General features: G+C 38.0%; 1 protein-coding gene across 6 annotated transcripts in view; it reads right to left on the reverse strand.

The window, feature by feature from the left end:
* Positions 1 to 20,276, reverse strand: part of ASPH (aspartate beta-hydroxylase) — a 107,103-nt gene that overhangs the window by 12,000 nt on the left and 74,827 nt on the right. For all 6 annotated transcript variants that reach the window (XM_042869440.1, XM_042869439.1, XM_042869436.1 and 3 more), the window contains 7 exons: positions 18,695 to 18,845; positions 16,595 to 16,731; positions 10,011 to 10,109; positions 9,248 to 9,337; positions 8,582 to 8,719; positions 1,661 to 1,796; positions 708 to 799 (listed from right to left, as the gene is read on the reverse strand). In XM_042869440.1, coding sequence (XP_042725374.1) covers positions 708 to 799; positions 1,661 to 1,796; positions 8,582 to 8,719; positions 9,248 to 9,337; positions 10,011 to 10,109; positions 16,595 to 16,731; positions 18,695 to 18,845 — 843 coding nt within the window. The remainder of the gene's footprint in view (positions 1 to 707; positions 800 to 1,660; positions 1,797 to 8,581; positions 8,720 to 9,247; positions 9,338 to 10,010; positions 10,110 to 16,594; positions 16,732 to 18,694; positions 18,846 to 20,276) is intronic.

A 20,276-nucleotide genomic window follows, 5' to 3' on the forward strand; every position in this document is an offset into this window, starting at 1 on the left:
GAAAGAAATGGACACTTACACAAAAGACTCAGGATTATGCACTGTGTTTTTCAACTTCAGTATCCTTCGTTTTGCTTGCTAAAGCTTTCAGGCTTAATAATTTCTTTGGAAAAAAAAATTCTGATCTACAGAATCAGTTGTTATCACTGTTGGGTCATTCAGTGGCATATGTATATTTGATCCCTAGCATAGAGATCTTCTGCATCATTTAATGAGGTTAATTTGTAGCAGAGTAATCAGCATAGATCGCGTAAATGAAACTGATTTTGTTGACACCCAAGGACACAGCCCATGGATGTAAAGTTTCTTCCTTTATGTGACAGTGGCACTGTTTGGCCTGGCAAACTTGGGTTAGAAAGTATCTAGCCTGACCAACTGCTCAAAGCAGGGTTAGCTGTGTGTCACAATAGATCACGTAAGACTAAGTTTAGTAATTTATTACCACCAATTGACCCACAGTAAACTACTTACCCAACACGAACTCCTTATGATCACAAGAAAAACTGGTTCAACTAAAAATTCCATGAGAAACCTTTAGCTAATATATTTTACCTTGTATTTGCTGAAGGTATTTACAGTATTGACTTTGTTGTGTGTCTGTGGCATCGCTAAATACACCAAGTTCATGTGTCCTCCTATACACATTCCTCAGCATCACCTGCACCCAGCCTTAGGGATTTGCAAAAACAAAGAAGTTTGCCAGGTACCTGTCCTCTTCGGCAGCCCGTAGCTTCTGGGAATCTTTCCAATAAAGCACACGTTTTTGGAACACCTTTACAAGCATTCTCATTTTTTCTTCCTAGTGAAAATAAGTGATGTAGCACTAATAAATGCAATGAACAAACAGTCCCTTGTTTTCTACTTTGCAGAACAGCAACAAAGCTGCTAGAGAGCTGACACCAAAATCAGTAAGTATTCATAATCACATTTCTCAAATTATGAAACAGAAATGCCAGCTTACATGTTGTAACATCAGAGCAGACTGCCATTTCTTTGCTTTTAAATTATTTGAAAAGAGTAGGCTTTCTACCTATTCAAACGTGATTCTGAAAGTGTGGTTATATTTTTATTAGCGATTAAGTACATCATTAAAGTATAATTGTTAAAAAGACAAATAATGCCAACGATACTGTATCATTTCACCAACTATTTTGATAGACTTTGGCCATTAATAGTTTATCTTACAGGACTCTTTGACATGTAGAGTCTTTTAAGAAATTCAGGTCATCCCTGTAATTAAACTTTCCACAGGACAGTGACAAACAGGTTTTTTAGAGCTCAGATTCCTTTGCCCATACCATTTCTGAACAACGGACCTCACCTACAGGGCAATAAAACATTGAGGATATGTCTTCTGCTTTCCTGTCCTCCTTCAGAATGATCTCTACTATGCATTAACATGCAAAATTCTGGCAGCCCTGCCACAAGGTGAGTGTCACCCTGAATGGATTGTTAGAGGAGCCTGTGGGCAATAAGAATTCTTGTTCGCTGTCAATGGGGTCTCAGACAGTATTCTGTTACCTCCCCTCCCCTGCAGACTTAAAGAACAGGTTCAACGATTTAAAAAACAAAACAAAACAAAACATTCAGGAAAAACTCCTTTTTATACTACATTAATCTGAGAAAGTAAAACTGGGAAAAGAAATACAGAATGTTTTACCTTGTTGCCATAAAGTAAACTGACTCCAGTCTCCTTTTTCTCGTAGATTCTCATCTTCAGGCAAGAAGAGGCTTCTTTTTTTATCCATCACATCAAGCCCCTCATCTCGAATGAGCTTCCAGTTTTTTTCTAAGGACTGTTATGAAAGCCATGTTACTGCACTGAGAACTTACTGCATTTCACTTTTTTTTTTTGTTGTTGTTTCCATTATTAACTTTCTAATTAAAAAAGCACACACACACAAGTATTCATCATTATTATCAATTTTCCTTATACATACCTATTTCCTTCTGTCACGCTAAGGCAGGAACAATTTACACAGCATTCTTCAGATTCAATTATACTCATATTAACAATTTCAATGGTCCCCAGACTCTTTGCAGTGAAAGCCTGACTTTACTTGCTCTGGTTAGCCAAAGGGCACTTTAACTGATGACTTTATATTGCAAGCTAAAAAGAGTACTGGTCTTCTCAAACATAGCACAGATTACCCAGAAGTGCTCTTGCAACTGGAAAACCACTGTGTAAACTGAAACTCCAAGCACTGACAGAACATCTCAGTTCAAAGAGGACAAATGCAAACAAGCTACTTCGGTTGACAGCTGTGATTTAAACCTTCAAAAAGGTCTGCAAAGATGCACTTACACATTGTGATGCTATTGAAAATGATCAAATACAACTTGAAATGTCAGATGACAATTTATGGATACAACGTGTAAGCTACCTTGTACTTTATACACACCAAACCCACAAGATTGTAGAATTAACATGTCTGCTCTTCTCTGCTGCCTTAGGACATTCTATTTGTGAAAATCAGGCAGATTAGCAAACCTTGCATTCTGCCAGTACTAAGTCCATTTAATGCTACAGTAACAAAACTGAGAAACTCACAGCTTGACAATGGATCTAGATAATAATGACATGACTTTCATTTCCCAGCTTCTTACTTTACTTGCTAAACCTTATTTTGGGTGAATAGTTTTCATTTTGTCTTTCTGCTCCTGAACAAAGCACTTCTGTAAGACATTTTCAGTGTCAAAGTTACGGCTGGAACATGCTGTCTGTAATACACAGACTACCTCTCACTACAGTCTTTTTAGGCCTGTTAAGGTCTATGAAAATTAGCACTTCTCTTATTACTGTTTTCTCTCTCTTTTTTTTTTCCTCCTCTAGCAAACTGCATTCTCTAATCCATCAATAAAAGTAAAAAACATTCATTTTCCTGCTGCAGTCATCCTATTCTCTCCCACTGATGGATTTCCGTAACTCTCCTTCAGTGGCTAACATTAAGAAGAAATGTTCTCAAGAATATCTTTGTAAAACTGATTTTTCTGAAATATAGGATATAAAATAGATTAAAAAATTCCAAGTAGTCAGTGATTCAATGCTACCATTTCTACAGGAGGAAATGCTAGCTTGAATACTTGATTTTGTACAGGCTGGAGAAAAGAGACAAATGAAAAGCTTGCATTTATATAGCAATACAGATAAACAAAACTGGAAAACTTTGAAAGATAATACAAACACATCCCTGTTTCCTCAGACACTTAATCTTTTGCCTGGAAAAATGTAAGGAGTTTTCACCCACGCAGATTCAAAAGGTGCATGAAGAGCACTGGTAGTTCAAGTTGTCATCCTTAATGGCAGGTTTGTCACTGTCAATTGTTCACAAGTGACCAGTTGAAAGTCAGCCTGCAAAGTTCTGCGACTGTCCTTGTCTTTAAAACTCCTTCCCTAGCACTTTTGCATACAAGTGATTTGAATACTTATCATTGATTTTGAGCCAACTCCTCAATGGTTTCAGATGTAACTGCCACTGAAATCAATAGTCTTTCTGTATTCTTGAGAAATTGGACCCTCATCTATAAAACAAACTGATAATGCTTTAGTACGAGTAATTCACAAGTCCTAGGTGGAAGGGAAGGTTACAGGAGTCCAAACACATCTCAGCCCTGATCTCCTTGGTGTTACAGACTCTTAGGCATACACTGAATGGCAGGAACAAATGGATGAGGTGAGGCTCTTCTTGGTTGTGCACAGTGATAGGACAAGGAGCAACAGCCTAAAACTTCAACATACGAAGTTCCATATTAACATGCAGAACTTCTTTGCAGTAAGGGTGACAGAGCACAGGAACAGGCTGCTCAGAGACATTGTGGAGTCTTCTTCTATGGAGATATTCAATCCTGTCTAGATGCCTATCCGTGCGACCTATTGTAGGGTACCTGCTCTAGCAGGGGGTTGCACTCAATGGTCTCATGAGATTTCTTCCAAATCCTGCAACTCTGTGATTCTGCAAATGCATGAAACTATTAAAACACAGTAGCTAAGTTGAGGACTTGTGTTTCAGGCTACTGATCCAAGAGCTAGTATCTACAGAAAAAAATATATTTATGTGCTCTATAATATGTGAGGAAACAAGCCTCAGGTTGCAAGATTCATATTATATTTAGGTGCAATATTTTCCTTTCAAGTGAAGAATCAGGTGGTGAACAGCATTTGGAGCATATGTACTTGTTTCTTACCAGCTGATTCCCATAAACCTCCATATGGCTTTTTAAATACAGTTCCTAACAATAATGGAACTTTACAGTTGCTTTACATCTGGCAATAGCATAGATTTTATTGGCAAAGAAATTACAATATTTAAACAGGGATTTCTTAATATTGTTTTATTTTTATGTGTGACTATATTAAAAATGTTTATTCTGTGCTATCAAGCACTTTTCAAGGCATACTCATAAATGCCACAGACAAAGATTAAGAGTTTAGTGCCCCCCATGTGAGGCATAACTACTGACCACATGTGCATTTTAATCCATGGGGCTATAAAGTAAAATAATGGTAAGTCTCCAATCCCCTTCACTTTGTTACTGAAACAGAGTAAGAAAGCACTCACAATAATCACAGTTTGGGGAATTCTGATGACCTCCAGTCAAGGGGCAGTTTTTAAAGCCATCTAAAATAATTCCTTGCACTCATTCAGTTGCTTGCAGTGCTTAAACATCAGCATGCGTAAGCATCATCTTGCTCTTTTCAACACAGAGCTCTCTTAAGCATCCAGCCAGACTTTAAATACATGTTTCTGTTAATTTTCATCATGAAATATGAGTGTCCAGATAATATTAGCCAGACTACCTAATCCTGTTAGGTGTCTCTCTACCGAAAATACTATGGATATGTGCTGTTGCCAGTACTTTCATTCTTTCTGTATTTTTCTTGCTGCACTTGAGACTTTTAACTAATAAAAGTCTAAGCAATCAGTGAAAATTGTCTATACAAGATCCACTCTAATCAATAAGCTGTTCACTGTAGTACGTTGTTGGCAAAGCATCCTTGTAGTCCTTTACAAAATCGTAAGACTCAAAATAAGGAAAGGACAAAGTTACCTAGATCATTTCCCATGTGTTACTGGTGAAAAGTGTCTGAGATAAATAGCACTGCAATTCTTTATTTATCATTCTCACCGATTACGAGAACAGAAAAATAATGCTATACTGACATTCTACAAAAGACAACAGAGATAACGCAAAAAACTAAGTAAGATCTGGAAAGGAAAGCTAATTGCCTCAGGGTAGGAGGGTAAGTTTTTGAATATAAAAACAAAATTACTTTTAGCTGAACTCAAACAATAAATGTATTGAATCTCCAGATCCAAAGCCCTGAACTGCTGTGGATCAGAAACATTTCCGCAAGTCCCTTGACGCACTTCCTAACTTAAAGGCTTACAGTTTCTGCTCTCTGAGAAATCAGGTCCTCCTTCCTATTCTTTCAAAGAAATTACAAATAACATAACAAAGCAAAAGTAAGCATTAATGGGCAGCTGCTAGAGAGATGCTTTGAACCAGCATGGTACCACTAAGTAGGATTTACCACCATTGTACACCTCTCCTTCTTTGTTGAAGTAACTTCTAAGTAACTAAACAAAACATTTCTTCCTTAGACATCCTGGCTAGCAGTTCATAGAGAATTAAATAAAATACAAGATTGTCTTCTTCAACCTTACTCATCAGAAGGTTAAATATCAAGACTACATCAGTTATCTAGGCTTTTACTTCATCTTTTTTTTTTTTCCTTTTTTTTTTTTCCAAATCAAGCAGCAGGGAAGTTAACACCAGAAATGAAAAGATGTCATCCTAAGAAAGTAATTTAACACAGTAGCAACGAATACTGCCCTTTGGAAATGCTTTTTCTTCTTTTACTTCTAAACTAGACCCACACTAGACCAGACTAGCACAGTTCACCTCATGTCCCCATATAACTATGTGAACAGTATACCACTCAGCAGATTTATTAAACTGGGAGTATTGAAAAAGACAACTTTTTTCTACAGGTTTTCCATGGAAAAAGTAAGTCACCATCAAAAAACATCTCCATCTATAATCCCAAGGAACCTTGTGACCCTTTATAACAAAATCAAGCAAGGTCTGTGCTCTAACGTGTTACTGACTATAGCTGCGTTAGTTAACGGAATGAACAAAGACAGAGCTGTCAGAATATGTCAGAGAAGCTGGCTTTAGCACTGCCTCAGCTAGTTGTAGTAGGCTGGTCATGGATAAATTCTCCATTAGGACAGTTAAGCTACCAGAATATCAAAAATATTCTGTTTGCATGTAACAACAAATGTCAAAATATAGGAAGAGTGCATCCACCCTTCCAGTGCTTCATCCTACATAAAACAATTCTCAATATCAACTAATATTCTTTGGACTTGAAAGCATTTCCCATGCATTCTGCACAAGTGACACAGGAACATACAGAGATGAAGCAGTAAGTAATAACTGCTGACTGGATTTAGCTGTATGGAATGGGGAAATAACAACCTCCCATTTAATTCTAGACCAGGCTGCAGGGCCCCATCCAACCTGGCCTTGAACACCTCCAGGGACGGGGCATCCACAACCTCTCTGGGCAGCCTGTTCCAGCACCTCACCACTCTCTCTGTAAAGAATTTCCCCCTGACATCCAACCTAAATCTTCCCTCCCTCAACTTAAAGCTATTTCCTCTTGTCCTGCAGTTGTCTACCCTTTCAAAGAGTTGATTCCACTCCTGTTTGTTGTCTTCCTTCAGGTACTGAAAGGCTGCAATGAGGTCACCCCGCAGCCTTCTTTTCTCCAGGTTGAACAAGCCCAGCTCCCTCAGCCTGTCTTCGTAGGGGAGGTGCTCCAGTCCCCTGATCATCTTTGTGGCTCTCCTCTGGACCCTCTCCAACAGCTCCCTGTCTTTTTTCTACTGGGGGCTCCACACTTGGACGCAGTATTCTAGATGGAGCCTCACAAGAGCAGAGTAGAGGGGGACAATCACCTCCCTGTCCCTGCTGGCCACCCCTCTGCTGATGGAGCCCAGGATACCATTTCCTTCTGAGCTGCAAGAGCACACTGCAGGTTCATGTTAAGCTTTTCATCTATCAAGACCCCCAGGTCCTTCTCTGCAGGGCTGCTCTCAAGGACCGCTCCTTCCAGTCTGTGTGGATGCCTGGGATTCCTCCAGCCCAAGTGCAAAACTCTGCACTTCGAAGTGTTGAACCTCATCAGGTTCACCCAGGCCCACCTTTCTAGCCTCTCGAGGTCCCTCTGCATGGCATCCCTTCCTTCCACCATGTCAACCGCACCACTCAGCTTGGTGTCGACAGCAAACTTGCTGAGGGTGCACTTGATTCCGTCGCTGATGTCATTGATAAAGATGTTAAAGAGTACTGGTCCCAACACAGACCCCTGGGGGACGCCGCTCGTTACTGGCCTTCACCTGGACAAAGCCATTGATGACCACCCTCTGTCTGCGTCCTTTCAACCAGTTTCTTATCCATCGAGTGGCCCACCCATCAGATCCCCATTCCTCCAATTTGGAGATAAGGATGCGGTGGGGGTGATGATGGTCCCCCACATCAAAGGCCTTGCTCAAGTCCAGGTAAATGACATTGGTCGCCTTCCCCTTGTCCAGCAATGCTGTCACTCCATCATAGAAGGCCACCAGATTGGTCAAGCATGACCTTCCCCTGGTGAAGCCATGCTGGCTGTCTTGGATCACACACTCATTCCTCATATGATCAAGCATGTTGTCCAGGATGATCTATTCCATGACCTTCTCGCACAGTTGTGTACTGGGGTAATAAATTTCTTCTGTATAAATAATGGATATGCCATCCCTAGAGGTCAGGTTGGATGGGGACCTGAACAGTCTGATCTAGTGAGTGGCAACCCTGCCCATGGAAAGGGGGTCAGAGATGCATGATCTTTACGATCTTTATGATCAACCCATTCAATGATTCTACAACTGAAACCACTAATAATCAAAACATACACAAAAGGGGTACTTCCTTCCTAATTTCTAAAATCATTACTGCTGTAATTTTTTTGGAGTTATAAAAGACCTGCTTAGGGATCTGTAATGTCAAAAATAGACAGCTTTTGAAAATACAAACTATTATTACAAATATAAACAAACCATATGCTTCATTCTGAATAAAAAGAACTTTTAAGAACTAAAATTCTGCGTCATTATCTCTTGCTAAATCCATCCCTGTGAATTGTTTCTCTCATGCAATTAAAAATCTGCCAAAGACTACACCAAGTACTATAAAAGGGACAAAGAACAGAGCTTTTCCTGATTAAGCAAAAAATTTCATGTGTGTGTCCCAGCCATTGCCAAAATTTGCTGTTACTGAGATATTACAGTTGCCTACCATGCAAACTTTGGATTTAGTAATGATTTCAGTAATCCTATCCCCTTTCTCAATTTTTGAAACACCTAAGCTCAATTTATCATATCTTAGTGAAATCTTCCACTCCGTCTGAGATTGGTGTCTGGTATTCACAGGTGGTAATCCAGACCTCAGGGACAAGCATTTGCTCTGCTTCACCCCTTAGATTACAGTCATTATTAAAAAAATAAATAAATTAAACAGAGACAAACTTCCTTACCTTTACCAGATCTGTATAACCTGTTTCCCTTGCTGTCCACCATGGCTGAGCTTTCAGTCCCTTGACATTGTAGAGAGAGCGCTGCCAGACCGACGCAAAGTGACCTCTTTGGTATCCAAGTTCATACCACTTGTATGCCTAGAATATGACACTTATTAGCAATTAAATTCATATCAATCAAAATTTTATAGAAAAAGCTTATGATCCACTTGATTCTGGGGATATTCTTCTACTACACAGAAGGTATAAACACTTTGAGAAGAAAAAAATGAAAAATCATCAATCCTCAGACATGTCAGTCAGCCAAGTTTGTCCAGTCCAGCATTAGCAAAACAGGACCCTACACACAATCACTGATATCATATATGGGTCAGTAATTTCATGGTAACTTTGGGAAAGTGGTAAAGTTTATAGAATACTGTTATCAGTGCTATGAGAGAACATGCATTCAAGTGCAAAAGAAGGAATGCTAACAGATTCTATCATCATGCAAATTGCTCTTTGCTTTTTTTTTTTTTTCTTTTGCTATTGCTTATCTTGACTTCTACACACATATGCTGGACTGTTACTTAAAATGGACTACTCAAGTTTCTTTCTATGAGCCCATGCTCAAAAGTTTTGTCTGGATTTGCCAGATGTTAAAGCAAGGCCATGTTAAATATATACCTCTTTGTCTCCTATTCTCTGCAAGGCGTCACCCAAATGAAAGTAAAATCGTCCATCATCTGTGCCAGGGTCACCAGACTCCAGTCCTTCCTTAAAAAAACAATAATAGAACAGTAGAAAAGAAACTTTAATGGGACTTCTAAAAGAGCTCAGGTTATTGCTGTATATAGTCTGTCAATTCTATCCAAGAGAAAACCTATGAAATTGGCCATAAAATTTAACTACCGTGATAACTATGAACTTAGGTTGAATGAATACAGTATTCAGTGAAGAGCCCTTGAAAAATGTTATCAGTTTGCAAAACCCCATGGCTTCCTCCCCCAGTTACTCCAAGACAGAGATGTATTCAAAGACAAACACTTGACTTCAAAATCCTATAAATGTACATAAGCATTATAGAAAGCTGGTTATTGTAAATTAAGATTTTGTTTCATAGTATTTCTTCCAAACACTCGGACGTACACAATTTCCCTCTTTTGATCTTTCAAGAACCTTTAGTTTGCAGCATACTGCAAGGCTCAAAACAATTTGAGACTCACAGCTGTGTACTAATAAAACCAGCATTTGATGTTTAAGATGAATCTTAGTGTATAAACTCGTTCCCGTTCATTGGCAGCGATACAGCAATATAACTCTGATGTACAGCTTTAATTGTAATTTACAATTAGAATGCTTCTAGCTTGACAAATTATATATATTATGATTTTCCTTTTTTTTTTTTCTTTTGGTAAAATATTTATGTTAAATGCGGGAATAAAACTACCTTTAGATAAGGTATGCTCTCTGCTATCTTGTTTTCGGCCTTCAGGATGAAGCCATAGTGTACTTTGGCAAAGCCATCATCTGGAGCCAGGCGTAGAACCTGTTTGAGGGCAAAGGAATTAAACAGTCATGTATGAATCTATACAAATTAACAAATCTGTGTACAAATTACTATTTAGTGATGCAATTAGATTTTCTTCCATCGCTGGCACAGATATATTCTTGCTTTTCCTGTACTTGTATACATTTACATTTATCCTTCTCCCAAATAACTTATCATAAACCAAACTTTGAACTTTCATATGTAAAATTATTCCAGTTGGCTTCTCTGAATTGTGTTATTTTCTTCTTGTGCCTCCTCTTTCTCCCACCTTCTGTCTTGAGTTATAATATGCTAAATTACAGGACTGATGTAAAGGAAGGCAGCTGCTTTTTGAACAAGTCTACAGAAGAGTCACAAGAAGGACAGTGTGGTAATACGCCTAGAATAGTTTAAAACACATTAGGTTTACACTGGCAGACTAGTCTTGACAAGAGAGAACATACGATGCTGTGAAGCACAGTGACTGCTACTTAGAAACATGCTGTGAAATAATGCTTGTATCACAAGACGTAACTGTACAAACCAAGCAACGCAAAAACCATTCTCAACACAAAAGTAAGAATTCTCTTGGAAGAGCTTACACTTTCCTGGCCAAGAGAAAGCAATCAGAAAGTAATGCAAAGACTAGTGGGGTACCTCAAGTGATTCAGTGCGCTTTCATACCAGGTGACAGATAAATCATTCCTTGACAGTTGTGTGCTGCGCTCAAAGACCTAGCGTGCTTGATTAAGCTAAAAGGGTTTGTACCCTGAAGAAAATTTAGATATATTTGAGTTAGAACATAACATCATTAACTTTGCAGAAAAGGAGAATCCATGTGCAAGTAAGAAATCTGATCCTCGTTAGGCACAGATGGATATTTCCAGTGCAAGAGAAAGATTTGTGAGCGCAGGGAAAGCTGTAAGAGAGGATCATTGTATGGGGGAGTGTTTCAGGGGAAGGAAGTGTGAAGCTGACTAGCCTGAGTTCTGAAGTGTACTCCCAACAATACTGGATAATTTAAGAGCATTTGGTCTGTGCCTCAGCTATGGGGGAAAAAAAAATTACAGAATGCCTTGATCTACTTTCCAGTTCCACATTTCTATCATACTATAAATATTAAATATATGTAGGTTGCTCTGAAAGTAATACCTCCTGTTTATTTCCATGGAAACTACAAGAAATATAAAGAGCACAGTAACACTGGTTGATAGAACAAATTCTCAGGTACAAAGCACTATTATTCAACATGGGTCATGGACTTTCACCAGTGATGAACAAGAGCCTGCATATCGCACTTGCAGTAAACCTGCAACATCCACCACCTCACCATGCTCACATCCTCTGTTTTGGTCTCCATAAACATTCAGTAAGCTCAGATAAATGTCACTAGGTGGCATTTTTTCCCCTCATAGAAGAATTTCACCCCTTTGCTTCCTATACACTTCCTGCACGTCTCCACCATTGTGTCAGACTGCCCCTGTGATGCTGTCTGTCACATGGCAATAGAATGTAACAGAATGTTGGTGGGAACGTTTAACCTCTATGACCATACCAACCAGCATCCACCGCTAACGCTGTGGGCCAACATAGTAAAACAGAAGGCATTATTTTTCAGAGCAGCCCTTGTGTGTATATATCCAGTATGACTTGAAGCTTCATGGGATATCGATTACATGGTCAAGATAAATCTGTTGATAAACCTCCTCTCTCTTAAAATAAGGGTGGAAAGTCCAATCAGGACAGATCCTCAGTTTGTGAGGACCAGCACAAGTACCTAGAAGTCAGCAGAAAGACAGAGACTGATACAGGACAGATGCAGATGGCAGATGCACAGTCTCTCTTCTTTAAATCCATTTTTGAAACTGCTAAGCTCATGCCACGCATAAAATGCCTGCATACATTATAGCCATTTCCCTATCCTATTTTCCAGCCACTGTCTAACCTAATTCTTCAATCAAAATAATTAGAAGCAAACCTATAACAAGTCCTTTGGGCCAATTTCTTTACTTTATCCAACATTATTACGCACAAAATACATCCGAGCAAAAACAAAATCAGTGCTATGTGGGTATAAATGCTATGGCTTAAAAATAGGAGTATTTTATATATTTTCACAGAAAGAAAGCCACTATGAAGAAACAATTTTGAGAATCTATTTGAACTCTATAACATGGTATTTAATTGCAAAAATGAACTTTGCAATTCATAATATGGATCAGATTGACCACTAAGTTGACACCACCATATGAGTTTTATACTTTATGCATACAGCATTCTGCATAGAAGCATTCTGTTCCACGAATCTGTACCTGCTGGGTGAAATAAAAATGACTGACAGAAATATTTATTAGTCATATAATTTTGTTACAGTTCCTTTAACTATAGGATAAAGCTATCTGATTAATTAAGACAGAAGAGAATTTTCTATATTACGGTTCATTTAAACTCTGCCGGGTTGCATTAAGGCATGATCTACATTCAGAGCCCCTAAAGAGAAGTGAAGAGATACAATCAGCAGAAATTACACTGGAAGTATTTAATGTAAATTGTATTACTCTGTTGCTGTTGCTGCATGCAATATTAATTATGTTTAAAAATAAGTTTTACTAAACCGCACATTGCCCATTAAATATTAATCATGAATATAGAAATTAACCTCTGGGGCTATCAGTGGCTAATTAGCCAGGGCAGAGTAGTGTGTTAATGTGGGTATTCTGCTTTTGGTACCTGAGATAGTTCAATCAGAGCTGGCTTGTATGCATCTGTATATGACTGCATTGAGGCCACACAGACATAGCTTAGAATGGCAGGCAGAAAAATTGCTTTAAGTTCACTCACTCTGCTAAGGAAATTCTCCCCATTGTGTTTTCACAGAATCACAGAATCACAGAATCACCCGGGTTGGAAGGGACCCCAAGGATCATGTAGTTCCAACCCCCCTGCCTAGCAGGGCCACCAAACATACACATTCAGATCAGGTTGCCCAGGACCCCGTCCAACCTGGCCTTAAACACGTCCAAGGACGGGGCATCCACAACCTCCCTGGGCAGCCCGTTCCAGGGCCTAACCACTCTCCTAGTAAAGAACTTCCCCCTAACATCCAACCTAAATCTTCCCTCCTTCAACTTAAAACCATTTCCCCTAGTCCTGCTGTTATCAGCCCTTTTGAAGAGTTTACTCCCCTCCTGGGTGTAGGTTCCCTTCAGGTATTGATAGGCTGCAATGAGGTCACCCCGCAGCCTTCTCTTCTCCAGGCTGAACAAGCCCAACTCCCTCAGCCTGTCCTCATAGGGGAGGTGCTCCAGCCCCCTGATCATCTTAGTCGCCCTCCTCTGGACCCTTTCCAAAATCTCTATGTCTTTCTTGTACTGAGGGCTCCACACCTGGACACAGTACTCCAGATGGGGCCTCACAAGAGCCGAGTAGAGAGGGACAATCACCTCCCTGTCCCTGCTGACCACCCCTCTCCTGATGGAGCCCAGTTTTATCAACCTGTAGATACTTGAAAACAAAAATAGCTTTAATTTCTGTGAGAACTACCTTCAACGTTATGTTTCCATGTAGCTGGGTATAATGTTCAGAAGAAAATATATTAACATTTGGCAAAATTGAAATCCTCTCCAGTTGGACTCCATTTTCCATTTGTTGTTCAGCAGAAAGTCTGGTAAATGCAACTAAAAAGTGTATTTTGTATCATTTTAAATCATACTACACTACAGCTGAAAGTACAAAGGTGTCTTGATCTGAAATGTAGCATTTTATACACATGACTTCTACTGTAAAAAGAACACATTTAAGATTGTTGAAAAAAAAATTGATCATAACACTTTAACAGCTACAAAGACAAAATTAGTTTCTCCACTTTTTTTAGCAACAATTTTGATTAGTTTCCAATATTTAAATCTTAAAAAAAGTGGGTGAAGTTGTTTGGGAAATAAGCAAGCTGGCCATTAAATGTGAAGCAGAAAGCTTTCATTCACTAGGATTCCTTGGGCACTGATTCAGTTTTTAAGAGATCATGTCAGCTGTTTAATGTGGTCTGAAATGGTGCATGATGCAACGTAGTCCAGAGTGCCTGTGAAGAATCCAGTGGTTAATGCCTGCTCAGCCCATGCCTAACACACAGCCAACACTGAGTTTAGACTATAATGTTACAGCAGGAAGCAAACAAGATCACTGTTATCTCTACCAAAGCATCCAGTACATTTGCTGCAAATGGGAAACTTGGAGTCTAGATTCTCTTCCAGCCCAATTGCACTTTTTGCTCCTCAAGTAAGCTCCAAAGTACACCATTCCCTTGTTAGACGACTACAAAGAAACGAATGGGAATCAGCAAGAAGCAGAGTCTAAAGTCAAACCCAAGGTAACCCTTAAGAACGAGCTGAGTTCTGCTTTCTTTTCCTACACTTCTGCGCCCTTTGCATTAAAAAAATACTTGAATAAAGTGTATGAATATTCTTACAGTGGTAACTGTAACAGAGGATTTATAAATACTGGAGGCATCTACTCTGCAGCACTGAGTTTAGGCTCTTGCTTGGGATGTGTTCTTTCCTAGCAGATGACTAATTTCTCCTAGTTTGTTTGTTTGTTTGTTTTTAACTCATAGGAAGAAGATGTCTCCTGGAGGTCACCAGAACAACTTACCATAGTTGGCCTCACTTGCGTTGGCTATGCATAGAGCCTCAGCACCTATGGCAGAGCTTTAAACCATATGTCAGTCACTTCCTAATTATGCATTGCAACAGCTGAGTGGAGCACTGAAGAGCAGACCAAATGGCCCCAGAGCCAAGTTTTTGGTATAACCAAGAATAAAAGCATGTGCACATAAGCTTCCGCCTGTTCATTTGACTATATCTCCTTTCATAAAAATTCTTCATGTAAATTTATACTTCATTATAGCAAATGAAAAAAAAAAAAATGTATTACAACAGTAGAATTCAGCCTGAGGAAAAGTCAGAATTTGGACAAAATCTGCATGATTTCTAAAAAAAAAAAATAATCCAAATCCTTTTAAAAGATATTTATTTGTTGCTCTTTTACAAGGACAGAACATCACTATGATCTGTTCTATTTCACTGACTAGTGAACTGTAAAACAGAGTAATTATACTGGATGAAGACTATGGAAGCATGGAAAACAATATATTGAAACCAGACCGGTTCTTATTTTGCATATCTAGCCTTAATAAAAGCAGAAAAAGCTTCTTCTGAAGTCTATCAAATGCAATCTCACAGTAGGTGCATAACAAACTCATTACCATCCTCCAATTACGAATAAATACTAAGATTATTGCTACTGAGAAATTCTAACATCTACATTGCTTGCAACAAAGCACTGAAAAGTTATGAAGAAAAATCGTGCCCCAAATGAGTTTTTTTGTTTGTTTGTTTGTTTAAGATCCTTCTGTTTGAGAAGCAGGTTCAGTTAATAACGGTCAATCTCTAAAAAACACCATTTTCTATCCTTAGCTAACTTTTGATAGCAAGCCAAAAATTACTGAACAGAAGTGTACTATGGAGAGACCTACAGAGCAGCAAGAATAACAAAGCAAACAGTAGTTGGCAACAACTGCAGCTGTCAGAAGAGCTTCAGACAAAACAGTATTATCAGGGTTTGGCTCCTGCTTCCAACCATGGCCTCATAATACATAAATGGCCTCATCCCCTCTGGGAAACCATCTGAGACAAGAACCCCTCAGACATCCAGATGTGGGGATTGAAAACTGTGCCTCTGCTCTCAGGAGGAGGTATCAGTCATGCTGGCTTGTCCTCAGTCTGTGTAACCAGTCAATCTTCATACCACTCATGCACCAAACAAGACCTGGAACAAGTGTGCCAACACCAACAATATCATCTCTGATCAGATTCTGATAGCTCTTGCTATACCAGTTACATCAAGCTCCACATCTGTTAGAGAGCTTCCAGATGTGAACGGGGTTCTTGCATCACAGGAGTGGGCTGATGCTTCCCCCAGCCTGCTAGTGCTAGGCAGCAATAAAAATCCAAGAAACAGGGCACTCTACAAGGATCATGGGATCATGAAAGAAAAACAGCACTTAGGCTGCTTTTGAAAATCCGGAAAAAGGCTACAGATAAACAGATTTGCAGGTACTCAACTATTGTATTCACATGAATAAAGACACCATTCCTGTAAAGAAACAAGCTTATTTCTGCTTTCCATGTTTTCCAGATATAAGTAACATCTACCTATGTTGTCAATACATTCCAAATCTGCCTATTAGAAAGCATAAGAAACCAAGGATTATTAAGTATGTTTCTCTGTTGGTGAGGAAAAAAACATTTAGTATGATGGTATCAGGAAGTCTGAATGCAATCCAGAAAACAGGAAATGGATGGGAAAATAAATAAATCTCATCAATGTTAATCCTTCAAAAACAGACATGCAAAATGTTTCACCGCTAAAGAAGTTAAAAGCAGGCAATCTTTAAAATGAACTTATGAATCTGAATCTTTTTTTCCTCAACTGGAATGGATGCTCACCTCTTCATACACTTGCTTGGCATTGCTGTTATCTCCCATCAAGAGGTAACCAACGCCAAGGTCATTCTTGAATGATGTATCACTGGGAAACAGATGAACTAATTTCTGTAGAGTAATCAGGGAACTTCTCATACGACCTAATTTGATTGAACAAGGCTTCATTACAACAGTGGATACAAGTAATAGCAGTAAGATACACGACATCTAAGAAAACACAAATCAGACCCAGATGTTCCATTTTCACTAGAGATCACGGGGCAGAACTTCAGAAAAAGCTTATGCAGACAGGAATATATTCAGCTGCTTGGTTGCCACAGCAAGCGTAGTTGTACAAGGAATATTTTAGGAAATCACTAGAATGCATATCATGCAGTGTTATGGTAGCCTCTAGTGGAGAACAGTTCACAGTGTAGCTCTAACATTAAGCTCTGTTTGCTCTTTCATACATAGATATCAAAGCACTTAATAAAACGCGATAAACATATCAAAATAAACTTTGTCTTAATTAACTGAAGTAACTAAACACATTTTGAAATGCTCAGCTGTTCCACTGAAAGCAATCATGCTTCACACGTATGAAACTGAATATATGATTCATCAACTTCCTAAATGAGGTCTTTTTGACTGAAGAATAGCAAGATCGAAACAAGTTGACATTAAAACCCAGTCCACAAGAGCAGATCTCTTATCCCACTGAAGTCTGTTGTGCTTCATGCTCTGATAAAAAGTTCTTGTACATCACAGAACTGAGATCTAAACTTTCAGATGGATTGTTTTCATTGATTGTTTTAGGACTTCGTTCTCAGCATTCCAGCTTCAGATTTTCACTCTCTGATAATAATAAAACAAATCTGGCTCATTATTAAAATGAGACATTCTAGTATTAGAGTATTCTCAACAGGCAGCTTTTTGATATATACCTGGACATCCAAAACTGACACACTGAAAACTGCAAAGAGGTCACAATGGATATCCCTTTGCCTCTGACACAGAATCACTGAAAGATTCATGGTTTAGAAATCTTGTTGATGATATTGTGATCATCAGGATCAAGTCCATCAATTTTTTTTCTTAAGAGAAAACAGCATTGTAAACTAAATATGTGAGAAAAATATGAAATTCAAGTATCAGTAGGCAAAGTCTAATCTACTGAAAGCAAGAAAGGGATGCATAATCATCTTGCATAATAATCCACCTATTTAAGACAATCTAGTGCCTTAAAAGGTTGCTGTAAGTAATCTCCAGAAGTAATGAATATAATCCTGCTCTACTTGTATTGGGTTGTCACTGTTAAATAGCAAAAATAGTTTTCTTTTTCAATCCATTAGCTAGTTGTTTCACTATTTACATTTTTTAAAGTGGGATTAAGAACATCAGGTATGGAGATTCACGATGCTTCACAATTTTGGCCTAAGCGTCATTGCCACTCATAATTCAGTCTGAGAATAAATAATGAGCCAACTCAAGTAATGTTAGCAAACATAATGTGAAATTTTGTGATGGCAAAGATATACAATTACAATTCCTGATAGCACGTTAACAGTTTCCACAGACATTTTTTTTTTTTAATTTTATAAAACTGCATAAATACACTTTTATACTTTTATTATATCTTCTTTAGGTTATACAAAATACTATCAATTCAACTTCCTTGAAAAACAAGACTTTCCAAACTGTCAAAAGAAGGAATACTTTATGAATTAAAACATTATCCCCCAGTTCAATTCTGTTGTTCTCTATGTTTACTGTAAGTTTATTTGGGGTATGTTTACTTCATGTATGCCATTTATTTCCCTGAGGTTTCCATCAACCTGAGTAGAAAATGATTTTTTTTTCTTTTACTCAATATTTTTTTTATTTTTTAATTTTTTTTTAAACCATCTCCTTTCATAGCCTTTCTTGGCATCTTGTGCACTGCTGTCTGTAAGGCACCTTTGTTAGAAAAGCAATAGACACTAGGTTATAGCAAAATTTTTAAGACTTATTAAAGATTTTTCATTTATTCCAATGACAATTCAATTGAATTTTTGCTGTGAAACCCTTCGTGGTCTTCTTAAGTCACACAACATTCACAATTTTTACACCATCCACAAATCTTACCAAGGAACTGCTGCCTGTCAGCTTCTCGTTTCAAGCTCAGTTTTATCAGATCTGAAGGGACATTTGGCAGACTAACCACCTCATCATAGGTGTTGATGGCTTTTTGCAGCATCTCATTACTTCTCATTTTCTCAGCTAAGTCATCTTCTGACTAAAGAGAATTACAAAACTATTATCAGAACACATAATAATACGTTATTTTTCAAAACAATTTTGTTATCTGTAACAGTGTGGAAGAAATGTAAACTGTTGCCAGATTAATTTCAAATTAAGTCTCATGCTAACAGTAGCACGCAGATCAAAAGACACCAACAAATATTTCTTTCATATATTCTGACAAACTTAGTTTCAGTCTTTCTTAGAAAAAATAATGTAAAATTTACTTTACTTTTGCATATCTTGAAATAATACCCATCACATAACTCTTACTTAAATTACTTCATTAAGTTCAGGAGCAGGCCAAAGGATATATGAGATTTCTACTGTGAAAGTACAGCTTCAGTAAAGCCAGTGGGAACCCCTACTGATGTCACCTGTGGAATGTTATTTTTATAATTTGTTTCCACAGCTACATCTCAAGTCATGAATTTTTAATGAATTGTTTTGCATTATTTATTCAAAAGTATGCATTTTCATGTGATTAAATCATTCTTCCTAAATGCTTCTATTTTTATTGGCTGAAGTCAATTAGCAGAACAAGGTGTAGATGCATCACAAGCACTGATGAAACTGAAGCTCTTATTGCTCAATCCACCGTTGTATCGATCACACATTAATTTAAACAACTTCATCTGTGTTAGTTGTAGTAAGCAGCTAATATCTGGAATCTTTGCACTTCTGTCCATTACTTTCTTTCCTCAGGCTTTTTTGAAATTGAGTATGGAGAATACCATAAAACACAGTTCCTTGGTCCAATACCTGTTCAGTTACTTTCAAATAACCCTCACAAATAAATTATGAGATTATTTATTTTTCTGATATATGTTCACTAGTACATTTGTTTTTCCTTTTTTAGGTAATTGCAGGGTAAAGAATAGTAAAAAATAAGGAAAAAAAAATCAAACATTTTCAATGTAACATCTGATTAAACTCACCAATATATATGCTATACGTCATTATAAAGAGGCTCAAGATATGTCCACTCTTCAGCCCTAAATATTTCAACTATTTCTTTAGAATATTTTTCATCTGGCCTACATGTAGTTCAGGCGTTAAAGCAAGGATTACTCAAATTTCTAAAAACATTAATTTGAGGGAAAAACGGTTGATATATAAAGCTATTAAAAGATGGAGAAAAGATGGGGAAAAGTGAATCTCCATGCTTTATTAAATCTAGAATCTTCAAAATTAACATATAATTCTGGTTCATGGTTCACAGACAAGGCAAAGTGCTCCTGTAGCAAACTCCAGGGCTCCCAAAAAATGCCTGCTCATTATGACTTCAGATCGTGATCTGAAGATCCGTCTCATCTTTATTAAAGTGGTAGATGGTGACTATGAATTGGTGTAAAAGGATGAATGCAGTTGTGTCACTGGCAAGAACTCTTAAAAAGCTGGCTTATATGATCTGTCCTCCTCCCTA

Source organism: Lagopus leucura, unplaced genomic scaffold (assembly GCF_019238085.1).
Source record: "Lagopus leucura isolate 7727_CA_CO unplaced genomic scaffold, USGS_WTPT01 Super-Scaffold_100002, whole genome shotgun sequence".
Taxonomy (NCBI): domain Eukaryota; kingdom Metazoa; phylum Chordata; class Aves; order Galliformes; family Phasianidae; genus Lagopus; species Lagopus leucura.